Source organism: Grammomys surdaster, unplaced genomic scaffold, assembly GCF_004785775.1.
Source record: "Grammomys surdaster isolate TR1022 unplaced genomic scaffold, NIH_TR_1.0 130, whole genome shotgun sequence".
Classification (NCBI taxonomy): domain Eukaryota; kingdom Metazoa; phylum Chordata; class Mammalia; order Rodentia; family Muridae; genus Grammomys; species Grammomys surdaster.
This window is the reverse complement of record NW_021604588.1, coordinates 909,238-930,779: the sequence shown is the minus strand read 5'-3', so window position 1 is coordinate 930,779 and position 21,542 is coordinate 909,238. Positions and strand designations below refer to the sequence as shown.

General features: G+C 41.8%; 1 protein-coding gene across 1 annotated transcript in view; it reads left to right on the top strand.

Moving 5' to 3' along the window:
* Xpr1 (xenotropic and polytropic retrovirus receptor 1) overlaps positions 1-18,892 on the top strand; it is a 149,149-nt gene extending 130,257 nt beyond the window's left edge. The window contains exons 12-15 of the mRNA XM_028758609.1: positions 1,706-1,872; positions 4,687-4,826; positions 11,027-11,248; positions 13,381-18,892. Coding sequence (XP_028614442.1) covers positions 1,706-1,872; positions 4,687-4,826; positions 11,027-11,248; positions 13,381-13,441 — 590 coding nt within the window. The 3' untranslated portion in view covers positions 13,442-18,892. The remainder of the gene's footprint in view (positions 1-1,705; positions 1,873-4,686; positions 4,827-11,026; positions 11,249-13,380) is intronic.
* The last annotated feature ends 2,650 nt before the right edge of the window (positions 18,893-21,542 follow it).

Here is a 21,542-nt window from a genome sequence, read left to right as displayed (position 1 = left end):
CCAGCAGTACGGTGTTTCCATCATGCAGATAGAATGTATACAACCTTGGAAGAGTAGAGAAGAGCAAAGTTTAACACCATGAAGGAATGATAAATTTTGAGTGTCTATTATTTTAACATATACATAATTATAAGTTTATATAGCTTACCATTTAATAATGATTGTTTCAGCAAGCAGTTGTGTATCTTATGAGCAGAGACATACTGACTCCAGTTGTTCTAGACCTGCAAGGTATCAGTTTTTTTTCTGACTATGCAATTCTGGTCTTAATAAATGTCTGAGCATTTATTTTACTAAAATACAGAGCTGATCCTAAGGCCCAAGAAGGCTTTCTGAAGTCAAGTCCCATGTCTTTTCCAATGTCATTTCAAGTTGTCACAAACTGTCTTATGTGCTGTCCTATGTCTTACAAACTCTAGATGTAAACAACTTTTTAAACATTACACTTTCATACCTAAAGCCTTTTCAAAAATGTCTTCAGCTTTGAATGACCTCGCTTTATCCGCTTAGCTTTTGTAATACTGTTTATTTCTTTTTCTGGAAATATCACAAATGCTACGGATGTTCATTTCCTTCTGTGGGAAACTCCCATTCTCCTTGGTGTTTTCTCAGTTCCTTGTACTTCATTTGAACTCAGCTTTCTTATGTAGCAAATGTCTGTCACTTAGTAAATTATTAGTTACCTTTAGATCATTCTATATGCAACTCATTAATAACCTTAAAATGATTCACAAATACTTGTTTATTTTAATAGGATAAATTGTAGAGAATGCATGAAACAGTCTGAAAAACTGACCAAAATTTAAAACTTTCTGAAGTTAGATCATGTGCACCATTACTCTTCCTGATAATTCAGAACCAGATTATTGGTTATCTAGCCATATCTTGAAAATGTAGAACATCATGGGAACTCAGGGAGTTACCAAAGGAGGATTTCAGGGAGCAAACAGGGCACTTAAAACCAAAAAGATTAAATTGCATAACTATGTTTACAAATTATTTTTATTCTGATTTAATGTGCTTTATTGTGTTCTCAGAATAAAGCCAAAAGTTTCCAGCATAAAGACAAATTAGCCTTTGTATGAGTGATGTCTCTGTGGGAAAAAAAAAAGAAAAAAAAGAAAAAGCAAAAGTCATCAGGCTCTGTAGCGTGAGGAAAGCTTGTTTCCATAAACATAGAGGGCAAGTGCCTCAGCACAACCTCTGCTGTGTGCGCGGGCACTTTCTCTGGAGTTGTCCGCACTCCTCAACAGTAAGCATTGAGACAGCAAGTGTGTGAAGAAAGGAAAAACTCTAAAGTAAAAGCAGCACAGGAAGGAGGTCTTGAAGTGGTGCAGGTTCTTTGTGATGTTTCTGCATTTCTTTCTGCATTTCCCTCTATCTTTTACCCTAAGCTGCCACCCAATGGTAGAAGTTTAAATGACATGTTAGAACATCCAGAGTCCATTGAAATGTTACACACTCCTAGTAAACATTTATATGATTTTGTATACTATTAGTTCAATGATTGTTTTTGTACCTCAGAGAAGCCATATTTGTTTTTAACCTTTGTTAGACAATGATTCTTCTAAGGATGTTCATTTTAACAGTTTGATGTATTTATGGGCACTATGAAGAGTTTATCTTTAATTGGTCTTACTTAGGAACTTTAGTTCAATTTAGTAATATTCTCTTATCCTTTTGCTCTTCCCTTTTCTTTCTCCAGAACGAGGTCACTCTGACACCATGGTGTTCTTTTACCTGTGGGTCGTCTTTTGTATCATCAGTTCCTGCTATACCCTCATCTGGGATCTCAAGATGGACTGGGGTCTTTTTGATAAGAATGCAGGAGAAAACACTTTCCTCCGGGAAGAAATTGTATACCCTCAAAAAGTATGTATGGAATGTTTACATGTAAGGAAAAAAAATTAAAATCTTAGATGTATCTATAGTTAGGCCATATAGCAATACTAACCCAAGATCTAGTTATATTAACTAATATGATTACAAAATTATTTTCCAAGATACTAATCTAGTCCGTAAAAAAAAAAATAAAAATTGTCTTCTTTGCTATGTGGTAGATGCAAGGACATTTGTTAGAAGCAAGTACCAACCCAATCAGGGCATCAGGACGGGAGAATATATATATATATATAGTGTATATATAGTGTATATATAGTGTATATAGTATATTTTATATGTAATATATTATTTTAGGATTTTACTGGCATATTAGAATACAGGGGTATGAGAAGCTAAATTTTAAATTAAAAAACAAAAGTATCCTTACACAGATGATTTATTAAAGGTAAATACCATGGTTAGGTCTTGATAATATTAAGTAATGAACTTGGAATCTAGCTGTCTATATCCAATCCCATCTGTACCACCAACTAAGCCATTTAGTCAGTCAGACTGCAGGAGATTCTCAAAGGTAAGGACATTAGACTACATTAGCTCTTGATATGTTCTTTGGCCTAAAGTTCTGTGTGGGTAACATAGAGATCGAGTTAATAATTTTTTTAAAAGATTTATGTTTTTTTATGTATGTGAGTACACAGTAGCTGTCTTCAGACACACCAGAAATGGCATCAGATCACATTACAGATGGTTGTGAGCCACCATGTAGTTGCTGGGAATTGAACTCAGGACCTCTGGAAGAGCAGTCAGTGCTCTTAACTGCTGAGCTGTCTCTCCAGCTCTGAGTTAATAATGTTTTAACCTATACCAATATGTCACCATTATGTCAGATTTGTGTTTTGAAAAGTATGTGACTGTGCATATTGAATAGAGAAGGCTGCCTGCAAGGGCTGAAGCAAAGTAAGTGTGCAGGATGTGCGTGGGTGAGGTGACTTCAGTGGGCTCTTGCATGAAAGCAAAGGCTCCTGATGTGAAAGTTTAGAAAATATCACTGAGGCATTAGACATATTTTTATAATTCTCAACTAAAGGGAAACAAGGGCGAGGCCAGGTGATAGCATGCAGGCACACGCAGGTGCAAGACGCAGATTTCAGGCCCTAGTACCATTTTAAAGAAAGAAAACAGGGTCAGGTAAAACTGCCTTATGTTCACCTTGTGTGTGCTTTTCATGACTGTCTGTGGTGTTTGGTACACACTGCAACACATTTGTTTCTTGTGCTGACTGCTTAAGGTCAGTGTCTCTTTATATAGATGTCAGTCTGTGTTCTGTCATAGACTTTTCATTTATTGGCTTCCATGTAGTGAGATTAGTGAATAGAATCTTTCAGCCAGTTTCTTTGTTAGTATATATTTTAATGCTCTAGAAAATAAAGTGTATACTTTCTTGAATTATAATTGCAAATTTATAAGAAAAAAAAGAAGCCATTTGTAAAGTCCAGTGAACCTTCATTATGAAATCCTGTTACAGTCCTCATACAAATTCTGCCTGCCTTCTCTTAGAGGGGAACCTAGGTTGGGGATGGGGGTGGGGATAATGCAACTAGGAAGGGGACCATGAAAGGATTAAAAAGAGATCTTAAGGGAGGAGAGGTGGGAGTGATGACTACATGTGACATGGAAATAGAGGAGGAGCTATTGTGGGGGAAGGAGAGGGGGTGAGGGCCAGGGGGGGGGGGGGAGTGAATCTGTGCAGATGCCTACTGAAGCCTGTCGCTGATTGTATGCTAGCTTAACGTTTTTATTTAAAAAAGAATCAACATTTCATTGATAATGTTTAAAACTGATCAATCAAAACAGTAAAACATTTAAAATTATGAAGGCCAGATGGGATGGATAACTATAAATGTTTGTCTCTAGGGAGTAGACAAAGACAGCTGTAGAAGGACTGATCGTAGGTTCTTATTAACCCTCTAGTGGTGAGGAATATACTGTGTTAAATTAAATAGAATAGGGCTGGAGAAATGGCTCGGTGCCTAAGAACACCTGCTAATCTTGGAGGGGACTTGTGCTCACTTCCCAGTCCCATGGCAGCTCACAACCATCTGTAACTCCAATGCCAGAGACTCATTGTCTTCTCCTGGCTTCCAAAGGCACCAGGCACACACATACTACACATATGCCAGCAAACAATCACACACATAAAAGAAGAATACTTTTAAAAAGTAAATTAAGTAAATACTACAGTTTAGAACATAGGAGTTCTAGTTACCAAAATGCCTCAGCTTTGAAGTACATTTTAAAGTGCTAATTTTGCTTAGTAATAAGGAAGTCATGTGTTCTGGGATCTATTGGCAATTGTGTATTTAAGACTCTTGGGTGAACTGCATTTGCTGAATACTATGTTCAGTTGTGTTTCTGAAATCCAAGCCTCGTTTTATTTTTCGACATCAACAAACAAGGCAAAACATGTATTACATGTGGGATAAAGAAATTTGAAAGTCTAAGTATAAATGGTACAATTAATAGATCCACTATTCCTTGTAGAGCTAGTGACTTAGACATTGTCTTCCCATGCTTCTCCTTGAGTGCAGTCTCAGCTGACCAGGGTTCTCATTTAGCTTAGAGTCTAAGCCTGAGTACAGTGTGTGCACACGATATTTGTTAAAGGGTCTCTGGGACTCGTCCTGTTTCATTTTGAATACTGCACTATTTAGGAAAGCTGAAACCCTATGTGACATTCTCTTTCCCCATGAGTCTGTTGGTGGGACACCTGACATCTCAGCAGCTGACACTGTTCAGTTCTTAGTGAAAAACAAATGATGAGAAACATACTGTTTGTGTTCCTAGGCCTACTACTACTGTGCCATCATAGAAGATGTGATACTGCGCTTCGCTTGGACTATCCAAATCTCTAATACTGCTACCACTTCTAAGCCTCATGTTGGGGACATCATTGCTACTGTCTTAGCCCCCCTCGAGGTTTTCCGGTAAGCAAACTATTAAACAATCTACCAGAGGATTCTTTTTAAAGATGACCAGTGCTAGGCCAGCATGCTGACTCAGCAAGTAAGGCACTCACTATCAAGTCTGATCCTAGGCCCCAGATGGTAGAAGGAAGTTGTCCTTGACCAACACACATGAGCTATGGCATGCAGGTCCACATGTATACACACAAAACAACTAAATATAATTTAAAAAATGGGGGGGCATATCCAAGCACTCAAGAAAGCAGAAGCAAATATATCACTGAGAACAAGGCCAGCTTGGTTTGCATAAAGAGTTCTAGACCAGCCAAGGATACATAATGAGAATCTGTAATATCACCATCGTCGTCGTCGTCACCATAAAAGATAGGTTTAAAAATAGCAGACATTTAGAAATGAACCAAAACACCTGCTGCTTTTTCTACTGTGAAAAAGAACCAGGAGGCACAGGATAGGAAGGTTTCTGAGAGTTTGAGTCCATGGCAGCGGTGGCATGGCAGAGCGTGGTAACACAGCATGTGGCAGAGGCTCCTCCATCACAGTGGACCAGGAACCAGAAGATAGAAGCCAAAACTAGGGGCAAGTATAAATTTCAAAGGTCTCAAGTGACCTTCTCTGGCCAGACACCACCTCCAACGTATCCCATAGCCTTCAAAGTAATACTGGAAAGACTCAACACATGAGCCTTTCAGACATTTCAGATTCAAGCATTATGATATCTAATGCCTGGAGTCAAAGTTAAAATTATAAGAAAACTGTTAAAATACTTTTAATAGACTGAAATTGAAAGTGATAGCAAAGAAAATGTAAAATACAACTAAAAGCCACTGGCAACATAGCCTTAAATGTATGTATCAGAAGAGTAGAAAGCTTAAGAAATTAGAAAGACAAAAATAAAACAGCAAACCAAGCCCAAAAGAAGGAAAGGCATAGATGAGATATTTCCAGAATAGAAAGTAAATGTGCAGTGAGGGATATTAACAAAACAGAGTCTTTAAAAGAGTAGCAGCTGGTAAGGGGCTTACGTAAGACTAATCAAGGGCCAGGGAGGAGAAGATGGCGGCCTGTCAGAAGGCCTAAAGGTTGGGGATGGGGCCAGCATGCACTAAGCCCTGTATCTCATCCCTAACACGGGATAGAAGGTCTGGAGTTGGGTTTTTGTTTTGTTTTTTAAACTTTTCAGTGATTCTTTGTGAATTTCACATTATGTACCCCAGTTCTACTCCTCTCTGCCCCCTTGTATCTGCCCTGCAACCTAAGGGTTGCAAAAAATAAATAAACTAAGAATAAAAAACATCTCATTGTGGAAGCTATTGTATGTCACAGAACGTCCCATAGTCTACCCCTCTGTCCATACATCTTCACTTGCAAATGTTCATTAGAATAAGTCATTGGTTTGGTTTGAGGCCTCTAGCTTCTGTGTCACTATCAATATCGGCTCCTAACCAGGACTCCTTCCAGTTATCCTGTTGTTGCCCTATGTCATGGAGATCCTGCACTTTGGGATCAGTGGGAGTGACCCTTGTTTTCATGCACCCCAACAGTTCACAGATGATATAGATTTGGAGTGGGTAATCTCAAAGCCCTGAACCTGGACCTGAATGATAGCTGAGTTGGTAAGCCTGCCCACTCTCTCTTATCCACACAGGGCAAGCTCTCCAGCACTGCTCCAGCGAGGCCACCCAATGCTGCCACCTGCAGGAGGCATGGTCAGCTCTCCTGCTGTCCTGCCCTCGGGGCCAGCTCGCTCACACCCACACTTCCAGAGCTCACTCCACTGTGCTGCCCAGTCTAGGCATGAGAGCCAAGTTCCCAAGTGCTGCAATTGGCAAGGAGCTAGGCCAGCTCTCCTACTGTCACAACCTCAGGGTTGGCTAACCTGTGCCTTTGTCATCAGGGCCAGCTCCTGGAGGTTTTTTAAAGAGACCATTAGATGATATAGTCAAATTCCTCAAAAAACAAAAACAAACAAAAAAGCATAGTTTACTGTAATCAATAAGAAAATGGAAAATCTAAGAAATCTACATTTTTGAAGACATCAAAATTTAAATCCATATCAAAATATTTTCCATGAAGAAAACTCCAGACTAAGAGAATTCTTCCAAATAGTTGAAGTGAAATTTTTACTGCTTTTTCACAAACCACTTCAGAGGAGAGGGACAAAGACAGGAATGTCTTACAGTTTATGTGGCCAGCTTGACCTGACACCATCTGAACCTCCCAGAAGACTCCCAGAAAGACACTGTGCTGTCACTGTGCTGTCTTGTAGCATAGTTGCAGAAATCCTGAACACATTAGCCAATAAATCTGATAGTATCTAAAAAGGTGAAGACTTGAAAGTTTAGACTCATTCTATGAATTAAGGTTTAATGTTTGCTTTATTTACTGTTCTCTTACTATGAAGAGACACCATGCCCAGTACAACTTATAAAAGGAAGCATCTAACTGGGGCCTTGCTTACAGTTTCATAGGGTCAGTATATGATCATGGCAGGAAGCATGGCAGCAGGCAGTCACAGTGCAGGGACAGTATCTATGAGCTACGTCTTGATCCATAGGCAGTAGGCAGATAACCTGAAGCCCTTCCCTATCACCTTCTCTAGCAAGGTGCTTGCCCCTAATCCTTCCTAAACAGTTCCACCAACTAGGGACCAAGGATTCAAATATAGGAGCCTATAGAAGCCATTCTCATTCAAACCACCACAGTGTTCAAAAATCGATTGGTGCAATTTAACACAATAATAGAATAAGAGAGAAGACCCTGTTACATGTGTTAATGCCTGGTTGGGCAAAGGGGTATGCATCTATAGTCACAGCTATTTTAAAGGATGTGGCAGGATGATTGTTGGAGATCAGGCTGTGCAACATAGTGTAAATTCAAAACCAAATAAAAGTTTCAACAATTTAAAACTCATTACTTATTCCTGAAAAAAAAAACAGAAAAAGATACAAGATAATAAACACCATCAGCTCTCCATTGTGATTAGAGATGAACCCTTGTCTACTGACACCAGTTATCTTCCCACTGTGTACAAGTGTGGGCAGGACAGTGAGGATGGTTATAATAGCTTAAACCATATCATTTAATATTATAGGCTCACTAAAACACCCAGAAACAACTCTAGTGAGAGATTGGTATATGTGTGAAGATTGACAAGCAAGATCTATGGTAGAGTATGACTGTGGGGTGTGTGTGTGTGTGTGTGTGTGTGTGTGTGTGTGTGTGTGTTTCTTACTAAGTTACCCAGCCTAGATTCCAATTCCCTATGCAGCCAAGGTTGGCCTTGACTCTGCTGCTTTCCTCCCAAGTGCTGACATTACAGGTATATGCCAACCATGCTTGGCAGTTCTGTAATATATACAGAAACACAAAGGATAGCAAGACTATTCTGAAAAGGACATAGTTTAGAGTGATATTCTGAGCTGCAGACTGGCCATATAGAAAGAACAAGGCAGTGCACTATGTCCATAAGAGATTAGACAGACAGTGCTCTGGAACAGAATGGGGCATCCAGAGACACACTCATGTGTCATGACACCACCTGTTGACAAAAGGAGGTACGTAACAGTGAAGAGAGAGCATTAAACAGTAGGCAGCTGACAATCTATATGGAAGAAAAAACATCCTCACTTCTACCACATTTGGTATACAGAATCAGTTACAGGTAGATCACGGAGCAAAAGAACTGCTACAAATACGTCCTCTAAACATTGGTAAAGAGCCCTAGAGGCAGCATTCAGTGTAGTAATGTATTTTCATGTTTTAGGATAGCAGTTGCACAATGTATTTTTATATACTAATCAAGCTATATACTAACACGCAAACTTTAAAGTATATGTGATATACTTCTTTTTAATTGCATATTTATAATTATCTTGGGTATATGTATGTGGCTGCATGTGTATCTTCATGCAAATGCTTGTGGAAATTGCTTCTGTCCTTCATGTGGGTCCCAGTGACTGCACTCAGGTCCTCCGGTTTGGCAGCACACACCTGCTGAGCCATCTCACTGACCTATATTTAAGTTTTTTATATAACCCAAGAGAAATAGGTCTCAACTGGACTGATAGGTAACTCTTCAACAGTAACTGTGAGGGTAAAAAAAAAAAATCATTAAAGTTCCGTTCTCGGTGTGCTGGTAGAAAGTGAAGGTCTCTCCCGTTAACGCTTTACCATGGAGAGAGTGTGCACAAAGGAGAGCATATAAAGATGGTTTCTAGATAGAGATCTAGTATTCCTATGAGTGAGGATGGCCTGAAAACAAGATAGGATTAGGAGCAAAGCTAACCTCAAAGGCAAAGGAAGACTCTGAAAAGAGTGTGCTCGTTTGTTGATGGTATTGATTTCTCTAGACTGAATTGACTAGCCTGACTGTCAGTTCTCCTCCCTTCTTCATTTCCACAAGTACCTAGGTCTATCTAAGACCCAAATCCACTCTCCACCCTTGGCTGTCTCTACTCTTGTTTCTCCCCAGTCTTTCTTTCAACTCATGCATTTGTTCCCAATTCTGAAAGTGCGCCATTTTGAAAGACTTATTTCATGCATCTGTGTGTGCATGTGTGAGTGGAGCACAGAGTTTGCATCGTCACGTGGAGGTCAGAGTAAAAGCCTCAGTAGTTCGTGCTCGACTGCTACCTTGTGGGGTCTAGGATCAAACTCAGTTTGTCTCCCTCTATTCAAGCACCTCTGCCTGCTGAGCCATCTCACTGACCCACAAACAAACCCGTGTTTTAAATTATCTGTATCAGAATTACAGACCAAATACTCAACTTCTCAGAACTATGTTCTCTCTTCTCACCAGTTTCTCCTCTCAACTCTGTTACTGATTCTCCTTCCCCTTCCCTTGGGATGATGCCCTGCACTCTGGTCTCTTCTAATCATGTTCCTCAAGCCCTAACTCTGCCATGATCGCCAGCGCGCTGTGCCCATCTGCCTGCTGAGTCCTCCACAGGGTTGTCCAGTGAGGAGGTAGCTGTAGCCTGACAGGAAGGATCTGCTTCTTTAGTCCTAGTAAATGATGTCATCTTCACTCAAACCACTTGACAGGTTCTGTCAGCTTCATCTTCCCAGTAGATGTCTAGTCTCCACTTTGGGTCACCTTCGCCTTCCTGGACTCCTGCCCCAGCCTTCCAACCCGCCCCACTCTGGTCTTTCCTCCCTGCTCCAGTTTCACTTCCACAGTTGAGTAATCCATTTAGAAGGAATCATGTTGGTCTCATTAGACGCTTACTGTGAGCTGTGGGCTCTTTCTGGTGGTTTATGGGGTCCTTCCCTCCCTCTCCATCTTACTTCCTGCTGTTTTAACCACAGCTTTTATTCCAGTACACCAACAGAGTTTTTTTTGGTCAGCCTTTTTTGTCCTTGTCCCCCCTGCCTAACCACGGATCCCCAGGAATCTCCTGTGACTTGCCTCTGGTATCACTCACACTTTTGTTGGATGCCACCTGTCAAAATCAGTTTCCCTAAGCAGTCTTGAGACAGGGACTCTGGGTTGGTTGCTTTTCTTTGCTGTTAGGTCTGAGGGTTCCTAACAGCTGGTTATTTACTCACTTCCTCACTGCTGGGATAAAAGCAGAGACCCCCCCTGTAAGCACTCAATACATTAATAAACTGAGAGGAGAAAGAAATTATATTCCAAAATCAATTCTTGTTTACTCCCCCACCCTCCAGTCCACACACCATCTTTCTCTTTCATTTTATTTATTGTGCGAGTGTGCATTGGGGCGGGGTCAGGGAGCAAACTCAGCTGTCATTTCACAGATACCTTCCTCTTTTATTTGAGACAGAGTCTCTCATTGGCCTGGAACTTCACCAGGTAGACTGAGCTAGCTCTAGGGAACTGCATGTCTCTGCTTCCCCTCTTGCCACTGTTGGGATTACAAAAACACACCCCTGTGCCTGGCTTTCTAGAGATGGGTCTCACCCCTGTGCCTGGCTTTCTACACGTGGGTCACACCCCTGTGCCTGGCTTTCTACAGGTGGGTCACACCCCTGTGCCTGGCTTTCTACAGGTGGGCATCCAGACTCATTCCTCATGCTTATGAGGCAAATGCCTTCCTGACTGATTTTAATAGTCTAGCCTGTAATTGTTTTGTTTTGTTTTTCTTTTCTCCTTGGTGAGCAGGAACTTGAGCCTCCTGGAGGTTTAACAGTAGTAGTATATTCAGATCTTAACATGAATGTATTTACCCTATTTTGTTTAGGCGATTTGTGTGGAACTTCTTCCGCCTGGAGAACGAACATCTAAATAACTGTGGTGAATTCCGAGCTGTCCGGGACATCTCTGTGGCCCCCCTTAATGCGGATGACCAGACACTACTTGAGCAGATGATGGACCAGGAGGATGGGGTGCGAAACCGCCAGAAGAACCGGTCGTGGAAGTACAACCAGAGCATATCCCTGCGCCGGCCTCGCCTGGCTTCCCAGTACGTAGAGCACTCCTGTGTGGTTAACAGCAGGTACCATTAGCTAAGAAGCTACTAGACTGGACCAGATGAAGTTGCTGATATTCAGCCACGCTTCCTCTCCAGATAGTAGTAACAAACCACTCTATGTGGTCAAACTTCTGAAATATCTTCATGAGCACATGAGAAATGCCAGTGTATTACCTACTAAGTAGGAATGTAAAAGGCCATAGGAAAAAGTTTGTTGGGAAATGACTTACCTGATTCTTGAGTATGACGTTTTATGTATAGAAAACCTTCAAGTTAGTTTAGGAATCCTATCATCTGTGTAACCTTGACCAAATCCTTTCATTTCTGTCACACTCTTCTTGTACACCCTCTTGGGGTGTATGTAGTTCAAATGGAGATTAAAAAGAGTAAATGCATTACTTGTGAAACTTAGTATCAAAAGACCCCAGCAAGTTGAAGCTACCTTATTAAATATATAACTAGGATTCTTATCGGCCATTTACTTTACATTCTTTTTTTTAATTTTTATTTATTTATTATATGTAAGTACACTGTAGCTGTCTTCAGACACCCCACAAGAGGGCATCAGATATCATTGCAGATGGTTGTTAGCCACCATGTGGTTGCTGGGATTTGAACTCGTGACCTCTGGAAGTGCAGTCAGTGCTCTTAACCACTGAGCCATCTCACCAGCCCTTACTTTACATTCTTAAAGGTACATGTAATGTATATGGTGACTGCACTCAGTGCCGAGAGAACAGATAGCAGAGTAGGTTACGATGAAAGACTTGAGTTGGACATTAAGGTAAAGGCTGTGCCCATGGAAATGAGGAGTAGGAGGAAACGCATGTGCTCAGACAGTAGTGAAAAAATGTCATCGGGTGTGCTCATCTGAGCTGAAGCAGGAGGGTCACAGCTACATAGCAAGCTCAAGGCCAGCCTGGCCTATACTAGATCCTGTCCCAAAAGCAAAGAAACAGACAAATAGCCAAAGACTGAAAACTGCAAGCTTCATCTTGTAGGGGAAAACAAAACAAAACAAAACAAAACGTTCTTCCCAAGAGGAGCGACAGGAAAGGTGATTTTACTCTCACTGCACAGTGCAGTAGAAAAGGGAAATCTAAAGGCCAGAGAATGGCCTGGAGGCCACTGCCAAGTACGGGACAGTAAAGGCCTGGATTGGGATCTTAAAGTCGGACTAAAAGGATCCTAGAGGAGACGAGCAGAAGGTGCTGTGGCCCAGTGAGTATGGAAGCCCAGGGCTGCCAAAGCTTTAGTCAGAGAATGGGAACAGGAAGCTGAGTCTTAGGCAAGAGGAAAAGTAAAGTAGGAGAAGTTACAGAAAGTCAGCGGGAAGAGCACTGAATGAGCCTGCATTTCAGTCCAAGAAGGCATTGACAATCTGGAGGTGCCTGAGGTGGGGGCGTGGGGGGATAGGCTAAGTAGGTGGCTAGCCTCAACCAACTGGAGAAAATGCTGAGAAGCCAGAGCTCCTCACCGTGAAGGTCTCATAGCTACCAGCAGAGGGCAACCTGGTTTCTGTTTCGCAACAGTCTAAACATGGTTTCTGATCCATAGGGAGGCTCGTAGTGCTAGAGTCTGTTCATTTCAGGTGGTTAAAGGGAAACGCCGAGAAATCAGATGGCAGCCAGAGGACGGCATATAGAAGAGCAGGTTTATGTACAAAGAGGGGGGGAATCTAAAGTGAGGTCTGAGTCTCAGCTCTGCTGTCATGGATTCATGAGGCCTTAGCACAGCCTTAGCCTCCTAGATGTCAGCTTCCCCATCTGTCAAGTTCTCCTGTCACAGACACTGCCTCCACTCTCGAGGCTAATGATTTCAGGCTACCCAGTCCCATTTTATTTGGTACAAGAATCTCTCTGCACAGCCTCCTAAATTTTGTGGTAGTTGATATCACCAGTGCTAACAGTTTGACTGAGGCTCACTGGGTAGCCAATGCTGAAACTCAGATCCTTGTTTTTCAGTACTATTCTGTTTAAACATAACCTACTGTCGTTCCTGCTTGTTCACCTTTCAGTAGATAGCTCCTGCTAGTGTGCATGCTTGGTGGTGGGAAGAGTGGACTCACACCCAGCGCTGCCTGTGACTGATCAGCTACATGTTTGTTCCTCTGATTACTCTAGATCCAAGGCTCGAGACACTAAGGTGTTGATAGAAGACACAGATGACGAAGCTAACACTTGAATTCACTGAAGTCTAGAGTAACACCCTGGGTTTCCTACTCTACAATTCTTCCCTCGACCAACTCAACCTCCAGCACCTTTTTCCAGCTGAGAACAGGAGAAAACAGAACGCGTTCCGGGCTCTTCAGATCGGGTCCTATGGACTCCGAGCAAGCTCACTGTGTTTCTTTTCTTTTCTTCTGGTTTAATCTTCATTTTCTATTTTTAAAACAAATACTTCATTTTGCCAATCAGAAGATGTTTTAAGGAACAAAAACCTAATATCTTACAGACTGTTTACAATCACAAAGATGCAGACGCCCATCAATCAGGATGGAGAACAGGCATTGGAGGGAACCTCTGGTGCACAGCATGAGATAGCTCAGCTTCTGGGCCGGTTTTGACTGTTTGAAACCGGACACCGGTTTTTAAATTTTCTGTCAGTTTCTATGGAGAGTTTTTCCCTTCCTCCATAGCCAGCGCTGAGGCACTGGCAGCACTTGCAGGGAAAGTGCAGCTTGGAGCAGCGCCCTCCCCTACAAAGCTACTTTTAATTTGATGTGACTTTTCTCATGGGGAGGGCTTCGGGTGGGTGGGGAATATGATGTATTCGTTACGTACAGTTTCTCGTTATTTATGAAACTTAACCATAAATGAATGCTACTCCTCTGAAGAGAGGCAGGAGAAACTAAAGGCTGGCTGGCATTGCTGAGGGTCAAGCCCACATAGCTCTTTGCGGAAACAACTTGTATCAGTTTGATTTTTTTTCCCTCATTTGTTTTAACTTTAAGCCAAAGTTTTATTGCTAAATTTTAAGCTGCTGCTCTAGAGTCCCAAGCACCACTGTCATGACCAGGCATCCCTCTTGTGTCCCAGTAGTGGACATTCAGAGAAGAGGTTCTGGCAGGTGTTTCTTTAGGAGCAGGTGCAGGATACAGTCACCCATACCAGTCACAGCAATGAAGTTTTGCCATGAGCTTCTGCATGTAGGAGAATTGTAATCTTTACTGACCAAATGGAAAGACAGGTCTATTTCAGACTCCTCACACCTTCATTAGACATCTCCCCTTCAGGCCTCGTCTACTTCAGCCAGAATTTGATCAAATTACAAGTCTTTTTTGGAGACTGTATTTTTGAGCATCTAGAACAAATCCTCCCTCCTTTATACCGCATTGACAGAAAAGGTCTTGGTGGCCATTTTAAGCCCAGATGTATTAAAAAGTGATGTTGAATTTTATGACACACACTCACCCGTGACCTGCTTTTAAATTTGGGGACTCTAAACCTGGTTATACTTTTAAAATTATATTTCTTAGAAAATTCAGGGTATAATACCCACTTTACTTCTTTATGTCACCCCTTTCTTCATAAATTCTCTAGAGAAGCCTGAAAACACACAACATTTGACTTCTTGAAAATGGTTAGTTTCAGATTTGGTATTTGTCAGCACTGGGAATACAGATCGTTGGTAATAGTGACTGCCCAGCATTCTTGAGACCCTTTATTTTTTCTCCAGTACACGTCGGGGTGGAGAAACAGCCATTATTCAGTAAAATTAATATAAATACCAGGAAAAGGTAAATGGCCCACCCCCCAGATCCAGATGGAAGTCCCACGTAGGAGGGTCACGAACGCTCACTCATGTGCGCTCCTTTCAGACTGACTTTAGAGAAGCCAGTGGGTAGGAAAACAGCATTAACACTTACTTGTTTTAAAACTTGGCTACAGCCCCTTAACTCTCGCTGTGTCGTTAGCTCCTCCTGTCTGTGTATCAAACCTTTACTCATAAAGTTACCACACTGCTCGAATCCTACTGATTCGCTCATCAGCTTCATTTATAAAGTTTCTTCCATTTTTTTGACAAAGTTCCATTTTTTTCTCCTTTCTGAATTGAGATTTTTTAACAACCCTCCCCCGCCAAGAGCTCACTGAATGTTGTAGGTTCTGTTGCTTTTTGTGTTTTGCCAAGCATGTCCCTTGCCCCAAAACTAAAGAGCAAACGTTTATTTAAAATAAAAACAAAACTATAAATAAATTGTATACTTTATAATAATCAGTGGTACTGATTTAGAGACCCATGGTAGATTAAAGGTTGCATTATTTCTATTTAGAATTTTTTTTTTCCTTACTCTTCTGGGGTTTTGTACTTTAAAGCTGGGGATAGATTTCACTGGTTTCTGAGGTAACTGAGGTAATGATTAGGAATATATAGGAAAGTTCAGTGACCAGTCGTTTCTTGTACAAATAAAATCAGGGGTACTGTGTACCCAGAGCCCTGTGCGTTGTCACCTTCTTTCTCTGGTAGTGAGCCTGTATGGCGGCACACACAGACTCACAGTTGACTTCCCGTAGTCTGACTCTTTGATGCCAGTTTGGTCTTTCTCTGCCTGCCAGGATTCTAGGCCCTAACCAGTATTATTTCTTTCATAAATGATAAGTGATAGAGTATATTTCTTTTCTGATATCTGTCCTGTTGACTACTCAGAAGTAAGGCTTTCCTGCTGCACAGCTTACCATGGCAGATGCCCCAATATGTGTGAATTCAGAGAGTCCCATTGCATCTCCTCCTAGCTCTGAAGAGATTACTCCATCAAAAGACTATAGGAAACAACGTATGTAATCATTGTTTTCCTTTGAAAAAAAAAAAGCAATGTGAGTTTTTCTTTCCTCAGTTTCATGTGCCCTAGACACTGTGAGCAGTGTCCTGCCGATGTGCTCTTGGACAATCCTGTACCCTGAAACTCTTGATGCAACATGCCAGTGTCATGTTACACACTAACCAGAGGTAACACCTAACTGGTTGTAGCCTCAGAACTCTTCATTTTAGTTTTATTTGAAAAGGACCCCATTTTTAATAGCGCTTGAAATACCCCTAAAAGAAATGAAAAAGAGACTAAAGTCCACTTTTCATTTTATACTCAATGTAGAAAGCAGTGCAGTGCAAAGAGATGCTACCAGTTTGTTGCTCACAAATTAGCCTATACCTGAAGCTGCCGTGACAGCTGAGGATGTCCTCCCATTCCAAGGCAGCTGCGTGATCAGAGATGAAGTCGGTCCCATAGTTGGGTGTAATGACCATGTGCAGACTTCTTGTCTCCAGGCCCCTGTCTGTTAGACTTCTTAATAAACTATTTAGCTTTAGATTCAGGAGACACAGCGTGAAGGATGCCAGTAGCTCAGCAAGAGCCCAGATGAGGTCTCAGAGGAGGCCCTGCTTCCTGGAGGCCGTGACTCCCTCCACCGTTCTAAATGAGATCTCTTAGCTGAATATTAGAAGTTGCTTGTTAATGGGTGATGTCTTTCCAGCATGTTTCCCTGGTTTCTGAACAGGGGACCTAAGGCAAGGCAAGAGTGGAACTGAGGCACAGAGAAGCACATTGACAGGGAGTCAGTAATAGAAGAATTTCATAGATGACAGAGAGGACCGTGCCCCGTAGGCAGGAACAGGGCACTTGGTAAATCATGTGACTCGGGGTTGTGTCTTCTTGTTCTTCTATGCCTCCACTTCCTGTCACTTGCATTATTTAAGAATAGTTCTTTACTCCCAAATTCAATTTTCCAAGCAGTAACTACAGAGATTTCTTATTCTAAGGGAAAGGATTTAGAAATAACACTATCTGTGACATTATTATATCAAAACCCTGAGATTCTCTAGTGATTACACTATTTCATAAATATGTTTTAGGTTGTTGTTTTTTACTAGTTTAATAAAATGTGCCTCCCTCTCAATAGGAACTTTTTACTGTAAACAGTATGCTTTGGTATCTAAAATTAAGGTAACTTCTTAGAATAAGCATTGATCGTGTTGAATCTTGAACACCCTCTGCTACAGGAACCATACTTTTCTCTATTCTAATGAGCCAGTGTCATTACTGACCAAGGGAAAATAGAAATTTGAGTTGCATTTTGAAAATGGTAATCTGTTTTCTAATTGTTTTTTGGTGGTCATTCACTTAAACGTGAATTTCTACATTTCAACTATCAGTCATGATACAGAATGTTAAAGCTCCTAGCCTGCCTATTTCAAATTTATACAATGCCAGAACACATGGTCGTGCGGGATAGAGTTGATTATATTGTAGCCTCAGTTTGTGGTATTCAGTGTTAGGAGTCAGTCCCCTAGCCAGCGTTAACCACACTCTACTCAATGACTATTTTTTAAAAAGCAAAAACATGTCATTAGACCTGCAAGAGCTGAAGTTAGAGAGTACAAAGTCTGCCTGATGGAGAAGAGGCGCTGATGGGCGTGGCCCCGATGCCTTTCTTACAATGAACTTTCAAAACTGATAACGAGTTGCCTGCCCCCTAGAAACAACCTTCAGAATATATTTTCTTATCATGGACGAGGAAGTGAGGGGGACAAGATGTGTTTCCCCTGAAGTGGGGAGAACCATATCAATTTACAACTGAATATGTTTTCTTGTAGCAAACCTTCGGTTTATTTTATTAAACCAATGCCAGCTTCAGTTTTTTATACGGTGCCATCCACCTACGGAGGACAATCAAATGACCTATTGTTTGCCTTGGAGTCAATGTCTGTTGATTGAGTCTCATCTTGTGTACCTTTGAACTTAATTTCCACTTGACTCCTGTTCATCTGAACTACCACCAGGCAGAAGGCAGCCAGCAGCACTGCTGGACAGATGTGAACGCGTGAGAAAGGGCAGGGTCCCGCCTCACTGTCTCTCCAACGCTCTCTCTAAAGTTGTTGCCTGCACTTCTCCTGGTGCCCCTGGCAACATTAGTTGTGTTGTGTCCTATGCTGTGGACAGGGAGAAGGACTGCTTGTGACCTTATTATTGTTTTGAACTGTTAAGATAAAATTGTAAACCACTCCTATTTCAGTTGCAAAAAAACCAAAACCCTTGAAGCTTTCTTACATTGTGAAGATTCATTATGTGGGATTTCTGGGTTCGCACAAAAGCTTGTATCAATGAAGAGTATTTAGGAGGGAAATAGGGTGAAACTTGTTACTTTTGTTTTCAAACCCTCTCCCTCTGCTGTACACACACACACACACACACACACAAACCCTCACCCTCTCCACGCCGTGTTGGTCAAATGATGCTGTCCAGTGACTCCCTGACCTATAGTTGTCAAGAATAACTATGATCGTGATTAGTCCTCTGTGGGTGACTCTTGCCCCGTTTGCACCCTTACTTTCTTTCCTACTCTCCACTCTGGTAAACGGAAAAGGTGACGTCAAAGAATCAATGCTTGCTTGGACTCATGTCGTATTTGTGACTATGCTATTAGCTGTCTCCTTTTTCCTTCTTATATGGGTAGAATTCTTATGACGTGGAGTTTCCTTCTGGATAAGTAGGTTAAATGCACAATGTGGTACTGTTCTATAGATTCTAGATGGTGTAAAAAGCAAAAACTTAATGTGCTTATGTGTTTTTAAAAGAAAATAAGTGATTGGTTACAAAACTCTGGCCTTTTTCATTATTACAAGCTCTGTTTTCCAACAGTGTGCTGACTCGTCAGTAGTGAGTGCTTTGTGTCCCTGTGTGCTTTCTCTCTGTGTGTCTTGGATTCCTGACCATTATTCTCCTTAGTATTACCATGTATATGGGCCTAACACAAACAACTTGCAATGGTGAATTAGAAAAAACGTAGTTTACTAAATTCAAAAGCAATTTTGAAGAAAAGGAAGAAGAAGAAAAGAAGAAAAAGAAGCAGGCATAGTGGGATATACCTATGATCCTCAGACTGAGGCAGGAGAATAGGAGAATTGCTATGAGTTTGAGACAGGCCCTGGCCTATTCTGGGCCACCTGTGCTAAAGAGAGAGACCCTTCCCCTTCAAATAAAATAATCTTAAATTGTTTTTTTTAAAGGTATGGCTCTAAAACAATGACATTGATCCAGGAAGTTTTGTCTTTTTTGTATACAAAGAATCTCCAGCATTAAATGAGACACTACATGTAATCACGTGCTGGCGACCTGGACCCTTGTTGCTTCCGAGTCCATGTCCAAGGTGGGAAGGCAACTAGCTCTTCCTGCTGAGTTCCTGGGTCAATCAGTACTACTAAGGTCTGACTAGGCAACCTTACAAAATTAACTGCCCTGAGAGGAATGTGTCCACATGAAAAGAGAGAATGGCTTGCTGGCTGAGGAGGAGAGCCTTTGCCTTAATGTTATTACTCGTCTATCCCATTCTCATACACACTGTAAATGGGTATGAACCTCTGTAGCCTCACACCCTTTCCCTGTAGCACAGCATTTGTGTGTCTGTGGCCTCTCTGCTTGCCAAATGCACAGTGTTGCAGTCACATGTGAACCAGTTGGCAATTTTAATTAAGACCTAGAGCAAAAGAATCTGTAACCCTCGATCAATCCAAGATCCCACTCCAGACATGTCCAAAGTCCTTGGACTTCTAGTCATCTGTCTCTTTTTCTGGATTTATTTTTATTAAACCTTCTTCGAAGGTTATGAGACTAATAGTCAATTTGTCCTTTCTGACCCAGTTTCCAGTTTTCCACGTTTTCCCACAAGGGCACTATATATGCACTGTAGAGGGCAGTTTGGGGGATTTTTGTTTGCTTGCTTTGTTTTGTTTTTGTTTTTCAAGATAGGTTTCTCTGTGTAGCCCTGGCTGTCATGGAACTAGATCTGTAAACCAGAGTGGTCTCAAACTCAGGGGTACACCTGCCTCTGCCTCCCAAGTGCTGCAGTAAAAGGCATGTGCCACCACTGCCTGGCTGAGTTCTTAATTTTTTTTTTTAAAGAATTACTGATTTTATTTATGAGTATGTTGTTGCTGTCTTCAGACACACCAGAAGAGGGCATCAGATCCCATTACAGATGGTTGTGAGCCACCATGTGGTTGCTGGGAATTGAACTCAGGACCTCTGGAAGAGCAGTCCTAACCTCTGAACCATCTCTCCAGCACCGGAGTTCTTACTTTTTTGTTTGTTTGTTTGAGACAGGGTTTCTCTGTGTAGTTCTGGCTGTCCTGGAACTCACTCTGTAGACCAGGCTGGCCTCGAACTCAGAAATCCTCCTGCCTCTGCCTCCCAAATGCTGGGATTAAAGGCATGTGCCACCACCGGCTGAGTTCTTACATTTTTAAAGACTAATTTACATCAAGTTCCTGATATGTGCTTGATCAACATTACTTGGTTTTAGCAGAAGTTGGTTTCATTGATTTTATGAACCAGAGATGGTAATGAGGTTGTTTATAAGCTACTTTTATGAAACCACTGGCAAATAAGCCAGACTCCTGGGTATATACACTCAAAATAAGATAGACTTTTCTCTACCAATTTCAGGGGCTCTTCCCCTTTCCCGGGCAGTTAGTAAAACCTATTCTGATGACTTTTTATCCCTTAAAAAGTAAAGTGTGGAACAGAGCAAGATGGCAGCCAAGATGCTCCAATTACCATCTCCCTACGGAATAGCAAGTTGAACAACTGTTTACATACCAGAAACACTACATACATGGGACCTAAGGATGTCCTGTGAGTTACCTGTGCTCATTTTTAGTGTGACAACAAAAAGACAGGACGAGAGACTCCCTTGCCACCACACCCCTCTTGAGCTGTAGACAGCCCAGCAGAGACATTTCCCACTTACTGAAGGGACCCTCCTTAGTTAATCCCCATGACACCTGCAGGCCTTAGGCCTGAAGCCCAGTACCAGACTTTCCACAGTAAAATCCAGGGAGAACCAAACTTAACGTGAGCAGGGAGGTCCCTCTACCACCCCTCTCCAGCCTCAGGTAGCACAGCTATTAGCTGGCACCCACAGGTTCTAAAATGTCCTGATACCAGAAAAAGACCTACACCCAAGTGGGATGGACCTGTGTTGGCTTGCATCACGGCCTGCTATACTGTGAATTCTGATGCCAGTTCCCGAACTGTACAGGCTCCTGTGGTCATTTAACTAGGTTGTAACCAAGGGGGCCAAGGGCAGTATGGTGTGCTTCAAGTATCTATGTACTAAGGGCAGGTTAAGCACAAATCTTTGCTCTGGAAATCTGCTCGAAGATGAAACCCCATTTCCAGGCCTGCCTGTGCACAGAGCCTTAGGAAATGCCTCAGTACCAAGAGAATACACAGAACCCCATTATGCTGCCATAATACTGCAGCTAGTACCTGTGGCTGACTGGGAATCTTGAG